Source organism: Otolemur garnettii, unplaced genomic scaffold (genome assembly GCF_000181295.1).
Source record: "Otolemur garnettii isolate 467f Iridium unplaced genomic scaffold, OtoGar3 scaffold00027, whole genome shotgun sequence".
NCBI lineage: Eukaryota > Metazoa > Chordata > Mammalia > Primates > Galagidae > Otolemur > Otolemur garnettii.
In genome coordinates, this window is record NW_003852422.1 from 16,477,550 (window position 1) to 16,487,453 (window position 9,904).

The window sequence follows — 9,904 nt, forward strand, 5'->3', positions numbered from 1 at the left end:
TTCTTTAGTAAGGAAATGATTCATTTAGAAAGAACCTAGAGAATTCAAGCAAGATGTTCACAACAGTGCAGAGGAATGTTAGTGCTTCCTTCAGCCAAAAGAAAAGATATTCAAGGAGGGAATTTAATTAATTGTTCAGGGAATTTCTTCCAAGATGGTTCTGCATACCTGTCAAATCACTGTGGGGCAGGCAGGTCTCTCAGCCAGCATCTCACAGTGATTCTACACTACCACCCTACTCACACCATTCTAACTGCTGCATTGAACCCCTCTATGAACTCCCCTCTTCTTTCCATTTTTTTTTACTATACCACTAAGCACAGCGTGCCCTACAAGGATCTCTGAGAAAGTAGCACTATTTCCTTCAATCAATGTTTAGTTATTTTAGAGGTGGATATGATGTCTTGGGCATCTCCTTCACTCCTCCTCTGCTCTTCACATAGACCCTGTATAGACTCTGGGCACATTTGCTAATTGCCCCATCAAGATGAAGACTGAGGGCAGAAACAGTTCATTTGCTGAGTGATCCCTTCATGTTGTCATTTCCTTTCCCTGAATGTTAGTTTTTCAGCAGCATACACAGAGCCAGGCTTCAGGGTCAGATGGCTCCACTTTCTTAGCCCAACTCTACTGCTTACCAGCTTTATCACGTTGAGGAAACTACTCCCTCTGAGCCCGAGCCTCAGTTTTGCACATGGGGAGTAGGCAGACATTGGTTTTCACCTTTTTTTTTTTTTTAAAGAAACAGGGTCTAATTCTGTCACCCAGGCTGGAGTGTAGTGATATGATCATAGCTCACGGCAGCCTCGAATTCTTGGGTTCAAGTCCTTCTGCTTCAGCCTCCCAAGTAGCTAGGACTATAATCATGTGCCACTATGCCCGGGTAATTTTTAAATTTTTGTATGTTGACCAGGCTGGTCTCAAATTCCAAGTGATCCTCCTGCCTTGGCCTCCCAAAGCACTGGCATTACAGGTGTGATCCACTGTGACTGGCTGACATTGTTTAACACAGGAACCATCCAACAGATGCTGGGCTTCTTGCCCAGTTTTCTTCCCCTCTTCTTTAGGATGCTTAGAGATAATTATGAAGGATGTGTCAGCCACAAATCACAACCATATCAAAGGCACTCATTAGCTAAGTGAGAAGTTAATTATACTTAATCCTTTTCCTCTTTACTTAGTGTACTTAGGATAGATTGTAAATCTCATATCAATTAAAACAGATGTTCCATAAGTTTAAACAGCACTAAATTGCAACAATCTCCCATCTGTTTATTTAGTCATTAACAAGTTAAATACAGTGTATTTAACCCAATTATTTTCTCCATATTTTTCTCATCTTTTTGTTTTCTCTCCTTGATTCTTGTTTTCCTTTTTGGAGACAGAGTCTTGCTGTGTCACCCCACCCTGGCTGGGGTATAGTGACAATATCATAGCTCACTGCATCCTTCAACTCCTGGGCTCAAGCAATTCTCCTGCCTTAGCCTCCAAAGTAGCGGGGACTACAGGAAGACTCTACCACATCTGGATAATTTTTCTTTTTCATTTTTTTTTTTCTTTAGACAGTCTCACTTTGTTGTCCTCAGTAGAATATCATGGCATCATAGCTCATAAGAACCTCAAATTCTTGGGGTCAAGTCATCCTCTTGCTTCAGCCTCCCAAGTAGCTGGGACTACAGGTGCCTGCCATTATTTTACCTGGCTAGTTTTTAGAGACAGGGTCTCACTCTTTCTCAGGCTGGTCTTGAACTCCTGAACTCAAACAATCCACCTACCTTGGCTCCCAGAGAGAGATGTGTGCTCTCTCTTGTTCAGGCTGATCTCAAACTCCTGAGCTCAAGCCATCTTCCCACCTCGGCCTCCCTGAGTTCTCAATTCTTAATGATCATCTCTGGTGCCCTCTTTTCCTGCTTTCATACCTGGCCTTTTGTGCCTCTCAGCCAGTTTTTTTCTCTTCCTTTCTTTTTCTTCTGCATAAGTCATGGCACCTTCAAGATAGCTGGTTTCTCTGGCAGAGGCCTGATGGGCTGGATAGGTCAGGAAATCAGTTACTTGAAATTTCCCAGTAGTACATAGATTATTTTATGCTCCCTGTCAGCTCTTAACAGAGGCCAAATCTCCGAGAATTAATTGAAAAGGTTGACATAGGGGGTTGTGAAAGGCTCAGTGTGGGTGATGTGAAACCGTAGCCATAGTTGCTTGTCTTCAACTAAAAAGATTCCACTGTAACTGAGAGATCTAAGCTGAATTAAAGATGTTGAGGATGTCGCTAAGGGTGGCTCAAGGATAATCTGTATCAGAATGGCTTTGGGTTCTTCTAAAGCAAATTCCCTGGCCCCAGTGCAAGAATTGTGATTTAAGAATTGTAAATAAAGGTCTCTGATGATTCTTCTGCACAAAGTGAGCAGAGATAACTTGATCTTGGCACTTTCACCTTCTGGGAGAATACACCTGGCATAAGGTCTGCTTTGCAAAGTCTCTTCATGTTGATTTTCTCATCTGAACCTCAGAATAACTTTCTGAAATAAATAAGAGTGGTACTGTTTCCCCCAGAAAGTTGCTTTATATTTTAGTTTCCCTGTGCTGCTGGCCCAAAAGCAGGAACCAACTGTGACTTCAGGCTGAAGTGGCTCAGCTCAGGGTGCCAGGTGACCAATGAAAGACATTGTCGAAATTGGAATGAGTCTCTGAATTCTGAACATGAAACCGATGTTAGTGCACACCCTTCAATTGAGGGCTTAGAGTACATTTGACCTTGAAGATGTGAGGGGTCCCTCCAGCAAGGAAGAGAAAAGATAATAAGGAAGACTGAGTTATAGCTGTCTGTGTTTAACGCTGAGCCTTCCTGAGTTGAAGATTTGTGTATATTTTACAGAGCGGATAGTCAGTAAGATCAAAGCATTTTCTCTAAGTCCAAGCCAGATCCACAGCTCCTGCCCTCTACAAATGGTTGTTGACTTCTGAGCTGGGTGGTTTGCAGAGCAAGGTCAGCGATACTGCAGTTATAATGAGGTCAAATGAATTTATAAAACAAGTGTAGAGAGTTTGTATTGGCACTGGAGAGTCTGGGGAAGGCTCCCAGTGAGAAGGGACTCAGGAAAGCACAGCAGGCTCCAGGCTCCGTGCAGCTCCAATCAGTAAGGGGAAGGGCTAGAGAAGTGTGGTTCTTCTTGGTCCAACCCAGGATCTTGTTCCTCCCCTGCAGGGCCAAATCTAAATGCCTGGCTTGATCTATGTTAGTCAGAATGGCATGTGGACATGTTTTCCAGCCAGTAGGGCCTCATGGGCTGTGGTTTAGACCTTTTCATCATATTAAATTAAAAAGGAAACAGCACTAGCTTTCATATACATAATCTTATTATGGTATTGTCTTTGCAGCCTCCTGACAAGAATCATGCCTTCTTAGGATGGTCTTAAAGAGAGTCACTGCTTATGCTTGTTCATTATATAAAGAATTAATATTTTACTTGACGTTGTACACAAAGTCTTACTCAGAAAAATAATGCTTTGTCAAATTTTCATAACATAAAGGTGACTTAAAAACAGAGAAGAAACTAGAATATAAAACATTTTCCTCACTTGTTTAAGTCATTGGCAGCATTTTCAATTTGGGGTAAGACTGAGAAACGCTCAAAGCGAAAATTTCTGAGACTCTCAGCATGGGAGGCAGTTGGAACCCAGAGACCAGTTGCCTTTAACCACAAACCCTTTTCTAGGGCGACTGCAGATCTCCTGAGCATGCAGTAAATTATGGTCATTTTCTCTAGGTGCCATGACATGAAAAAGATTGGCATGTATGGTCCAAAGATAGTGAACTTACCAGTGTATTCTCTTCATCCTAGCTGTACCCCAAATGATGCTGCTGTTTATCAAATCTCAGCTAAGAACTGTTTTGGGATGATCTGCTGCTCTGCTTCTGTTGAGGTTAAGGTGTCAGAGCACTCACAACTGTCTCCTGTCTTGGAAGATGACAGGGACACAGGTTGGAAACACGAAACAGGCTGGACATATGAAGAAGAAAGTGCAAATCAACTTGATGAGAAAGAAAGTCCTCACAAGGAAACGGAAAGCACTTTCCTGGCCACTCCCACAGCAGCTGGCTCCTCCCCCACCAAATCCATCCATTCCCGTTCAACCCAGTTATTGGCCGATAATGACATTCGGGCATCCAGTTCTGACAATCCTTTGGATGTTGAAAGAACAAAGCAAACTGAAGAGGCTCATGACCCAGGTAACACAGAAGAAATTGCAGACGGATTGCTCTTCCTTAAGTCAAATAATACTCCCCCAAACCAAGATGTATGTGGCCCCGGGACAGTGAATTCCCAGCTATCCAGGTTCATGGATGATAGCCTGAGCAATGACGGCCCTAATGATGAAGTATTAAACGCTAATCATCAAAATCCAAAAGTACAGAAATACATTAGCCTCAGCCTCCCGCTGTCTGAGGCAACTGCACACATTTACCCAGGTGACGGTGCCACGGTCAACAAACAACACGGCCCACAGGTTTCCAGTGAAGACTCTGACAGTGACTATGAACTTTGCCCAGAGATAACCCTAACCTACACCGAGGAGTTTTCAGATGATGACCTGGAGTATCTGGAATGTTCCGACGTTATGACAGATTACTCTAATGCAGTTTGGCAAAGGAACCTGCAGGGGACTGAGCATGTTTTTTTATTAGAAAGCGATGCCGAGGAGATGGAATCCAGCGAGTGTTGCCTGGGTGGGTGTGAGCATCTCCTCAGTGGAATGGGTTGTGGGCCTCGGGTGTCGGGTGACATCAGGCCTATGGATGCCACCAGTGGCTTCTGTGGTTATCACTCACAACCCCAACAAGTGGGGGTGAGGAGGGGCAGAGCCTCCACACTCAGTCCCACATTCCCACAAACAGAGATGACTCTCACGTTGGGACCTCACCAGGATGGGACATCGGTGGTGACCGAACAGGGGAGATATAAACTCCCCACTGCTTCTGAGGCTGCTGAAAATGATTATCCAGGCATTCAAGGAGAAAACAGAGACAGACCCCAAACAAGAGAGGAATTCTCCAGTGACAATCAACTGAACATGGATGAAGCAGTGGCAGAGACGGAGACGAAGCCCTTGTCTAGTGAGTTAGAAAAATCGGGGATGAACCAATGCTCAGAGACCACGGCTGAGAAAAGAGGAGAGGAAAAGGAAGTATGGAGCAAAAGGGGCTCACAGAAACCCGCCAGGGTGAGGCGACTGGGCATTAAAGGAAAAGCCAAGAAGCTGAGCCCCAGCCTGAAAGAAAGGGCAGCAGACGGCTCCCTTCCGCCCTGCTGTCCCAGAGAACCTGCTAAGCGCCCACTAACCCGGACAGATGAAAGAGGCATTTCTCACGGCAGAGCAGAAGCTACTGATTGGAATTCCCACTTCCCTGCTGGAGGATGTGCTATTTCAAACCACACAGAGCAGGAAGCAAACCCCCTTCAAACTCCAACAGACTCAGTCCCCAAAGAAGGGAATGCACATTTCGAGGGAGAAGGAATGTGGGTTAATAATCTATTTGAAACAAGCCAAGTTCCAGACCTCACTGATCATCCTCAGGTAAGGTTTCCTTGTTTAAAAATTATAAAACAACGGGGTCTGTGTGTGTCTCTTCCTTCACTTCATGTTCACAATGGCTATGTTATAATGTAAACCAAAATAAGTCTCTCGATACCATCAGGGTACTTGTGCATGACAGCTGCTGCCGCTAGGAAGGAAATCTGGTTTTGAAAAAAGGCCCAGATAAACCCTAAGCCATCCTAATTATAGCAAAAGACTGATAGAAGAAAGAGGCACTAATGGGATTGCGGACAGCTGGAAAAAGAAATCTGATATTTTGTCTACCGCATGTGTTTTACTAGGCAATGTCACTATTCAGAAGTTTCTCAAATGTTTTTTTTGGGGGGGGGGGTGTAGTCTTTAAAGGAAAATACAATTCTTTCTAGTTGTTTGGGCTGGAGTACTTTCAAACTGGTAGGTTTGGGCTTTAATCAGAATGTGTTGTACAAATGAAAGATTTCAGCGTGTCTCAAAGACTTGTAGAATTGACACGGTGATGCTGGAGAAAGCAGGCGAAGTAGAATTTGCTCTGATGGTGGGATTTTTTTTTTTTTTCAGTTTTTGGCCGGGGCTGGGTTTGAACCTGCTACCTCTGGCATATGGGGCTGGTGCCCTACTCCTTTGAGCCACAGGCACTGCCTGATGGTGGGATATTTTTGATTGTGTTTTTTTTTTAATTTTGTTTTTCAAAAAACCCACAGAAGTATAAAGGAGGCTAAGAAAATACAGCAAGGAAATAAATTTGTTTTCCCTTACCACGGATTTGGCGGTGTAAAGAAATAGAATTAAATTCATGGGAATAATTAATGTACAAAGGATGTTGTGGTTGATATATGACTTATGTTTTTAATTTTATTTTTAATTTTAAAGGGTCTTAAATGGGCTTTAGATGGATGCTATGCCATGGCCAAGATTTGATTTTTGTAAATAAAAATCTAAGAAAAGTTATTTATCAATTATTTTTACTATACTTTGTGTTCCCTTTTTTGCAACAGAAACCTAATTATTCTTTTTAGGGACTAAGTAAACTCCAAAGAAAATCAAATATTCCCAAATGAAACATTATTTGACTGTCTCTATGAAAATATAAAATATTGATACGTTGATTTCTAAAGACCCAGTTATAAAATAGCCAATCAGAAAATGTCCAGACTTGAGGTAACGTTTGACTAAGCAAATTGTCTGGTTCTCCTAGCTGCACTAGCCAGATTAAAACCACACTTATACCTTAATTTTTGCAGGTGAGCCAGCTTTATCCTACTGATTCTTTAGCAAACATACAGCTTAGCAGTACGTGACCACAGATTCATGCCCAAGATAAGTCTATGAAGTTGGTTTGGTAAATGTTAACACAAAATAAAGTGATAATGTTCTTTTTTTATGTCAATAAATATGGCATTTCCTTTTCTATTCATAAAATGCTCCTTCTTGCTCAGCTAAGTGCCTTTTTACAGTCATTTAAGAGACCTTTCATTGGGGAACTTGCTTTTATTATTAAAGATTGGAGGAGGTGATAAGGTGTAAAGGAAGGTAGCTATTTATTGACAATATTGGTTTTAGATCCCCCCTGCAAGAGGCAGTTTCTACTTCCCTCAACTACCAAAAATTTCAAAGAGCTGCAGGGAGGAGCCCTCTTCGTCACCAGCAGCTTGTACCTTTTTTTTTTTTTTCCCTTGAGACTCACTCTGTTGCCCAGGCTAGAGTGCCATGGTGTCAGCCTAGCTCACAGCAACCTCAAAGTCCTGGGTTCAATCAATTCTCCTGCCTCAGCCTCCCACAGCTGGGACTACAGTGCCTGCCAGGATGCCTGGATAATTTTTTATTTTTAGTAGAGATGAGGTCTTGCTCTTGCTCAGGCTGGTCTCGAACTCCTGAGCTCAAGTGATCCTCCCACCTTAGCCTCCCAGAGTGCTAGGATTACAGGGGTGAGCCACTATGCTCAGCCCATAGCTTGTACCTTAAACTCAATTCTGAGGTCAAAAGCCCTGGTGACCATCTATTAGCTGGCAATGCAGCTCAGTAAAATGGACCAGCTCTGACCAAGGTTGTCTGTCCTAGTGAAGTTCTTATGGAATTCTTTGGCCTACACACACATTTGTGTCCACATACCTACCCTGCCAGCTATCACCTCAAGGTCCTACCTGTGCTTTGTGATGTGACCACACTGCTGTTCAGAAGAGCTTGCATTTTCTGCAGTACCTTCTGGCAGTACCTTTTCTCACCTTGCAGTGGTCAGTAGCAGAACTGACCTCTCACTCAAGGGACAACCAGGAACTTGAATGAAAACTGTAGAGTTAAGAGCTGCACTGTGCAGCCTGAAGTTAGAATTAGGATCTTTGTAAGTATGCCTTTTATTTTCCTTTGACTAAAGCAGGAGAATTTTGCCACAGGGACTGGCATATTTGAAAACACAGATTCTTTTTCCCATGCAAAAAGTCTTTATTTAATTGTAGATGTCCATATTTCTCACATACATAATAAAATATAGCCAAATTTACAGAAAAGGTCTAACTATCATTGCAAATGTGACACAGAGCATAGGGAGTCAGTGGGAGCTAAATGAAACTTTTTTATAATACTGTTAAAAAAAAGATGGGTGAATCTTTCCATAACTAAGTCAAAATACATTTTAAATATTTATTCTCAGGCACCTGGGGCTATGGGAACCTAAAAGTTCAAAATGATTAAAAATCCTGGGTTGGGGGTAATGTTAATAAATTTTCCCACTCTTGAATCTTGCCTGGTTCACTTACCTTTAGGTGTCTTTTTGTAGAAACAGTGATCAGCAACTTATCTCTTAGTGTTTTATCTTCATCTGCATATGGCTTTTAGCAGTCTGAGAAAAAGTCCTTATCTCAAACTTTCTAAAACCAAGACTATATCTCCTGCTTAAAGATGTATCTCCAGGTGTGTTCATTTTCTGCTTTTCTTTCTCTTTTACAGTGCAAGGCCATCTTGTTATGACTTGTCTTGAAATAGTACTGACCCAGGCTAGTATTGGAAAGCGCCCAGTTTCTCTACATTTATGGAAGATTCTAAAGTTAATCCCAGTTTGGGAATGGAAAAATAGAGAGGGTACCCCAGGCTAACTTGAATCATCTTCAAGAGTCACATCGCCTTGGGTTTTGGAGCTCACTTTTCTGATCCAGCTCAGAGGCACAGTCTGACAATCTGCCTGTCTTAAGTTTCCCTGCAGCCACACTGTAAGATCGTCCTCACCCTTAAATCAGAAGTGCCATGTCTCTCTGCAGAGTCACTCAGCTTCGCCCCAGAAAGGTTTGCATTTCTGTTTGAGGTCATGGGATCATAAATGTACAGTATGAAAATATATTCTTAGGTTCTAGTAGTTAAGAATCTTCCTGATCAGGAGTCAGCAGCAAGCATAGAAGGTGAGCTCCATGATGCATGAGAATCTGCTCACTGTATTTTGCCCACTGATATATTCCAAGTGGCATGAGAATGGTGCCTTCCACATACAGGCATTCAATGGTATATATATTAAATGCCAAGTATTGTTAGGTATGATCGTAATGATCATTATTCTCAACCACTCTATGACCTTTATCTTCCTAAGCACATTCTTGGGTTGCCTCCACATCAACCAAGATGCTGTGGTCAACTCTACTAACAGGAGACAATTCCCTTGCTCTTTTGGCCATGGAAATGAATTGGTTTCCTCTAAACCATCCACACCACACCCCACACTTGGGTTCCTATGTGAACACTGGTGATTCACGTATAACTTTGGCTTTATTAGCACGCACAAATTGCTAATTAGACCACACTTACCTGGCACTCAAGACCTTCTGCCCTTTTGCCTCTATCTCTAGGATGCAAAGGAGGAGTACATGGTGGTTTTTTCTCCTGGAAAAAGAAGTATTTTCTCAGACACGTGGTGGATTGCTCATCTTCTTATCTATAATACCTTCATCCACCTCACTACTGGTTCAGCCCACCTGGGCTCCAGGTCCTGCAAGGTGCTCCCAGTTGCTTTCCTCATCACTAACTATGATTTTTCCTCTCCCAGAAAAACCCATAACACTCTTGTCCTCATACTTTGCATGATGGAGTGAGCTCCAGACCTGAATTTGGTTCCTGTTCTACCACTTCCTAACTCTCTGACCCTGGGAAAAATTACATAAGTTCTCCGAGCACCAGCCTCCTCATCTATAAAACAGAAATAATAATAGTTACTTTAAGAGTGTTTTAAGGAGGGAGGCACCTGTTACTCAGTGGATAGGGCACTGGCCACATATACCCAGGCTGGTAGGCTTGAACCTGGCCAGGGCCAGCTAATCAATAATGACAACTACAACCAAAAAATAGC

The 9,904-nt window shown here is 42.6% G+C and overlaps 1 protein-coding gene across 1 annotated transcript in view; it reads left to right on the plus strand.

Moving 5' to 3' along the window:
- Positions 1-9,904, plus strand: part of ALPK2 (alpha kinase 2) — a 98,176-nt gene that overhangs the window by 20,791 nt on the left and 67,481 nt on the right. Inside the window, exon 3 of the mRNA XM_003788473.3 lies at positions 3,843-5,577. Coding sequence (XP_003788521.1) covers positions 3,843-5,577 — 1,735 coding nt within the window. The remainder of the gene's footprint in view (positions 1-3,842; positions 5,578-9,904) is intronic.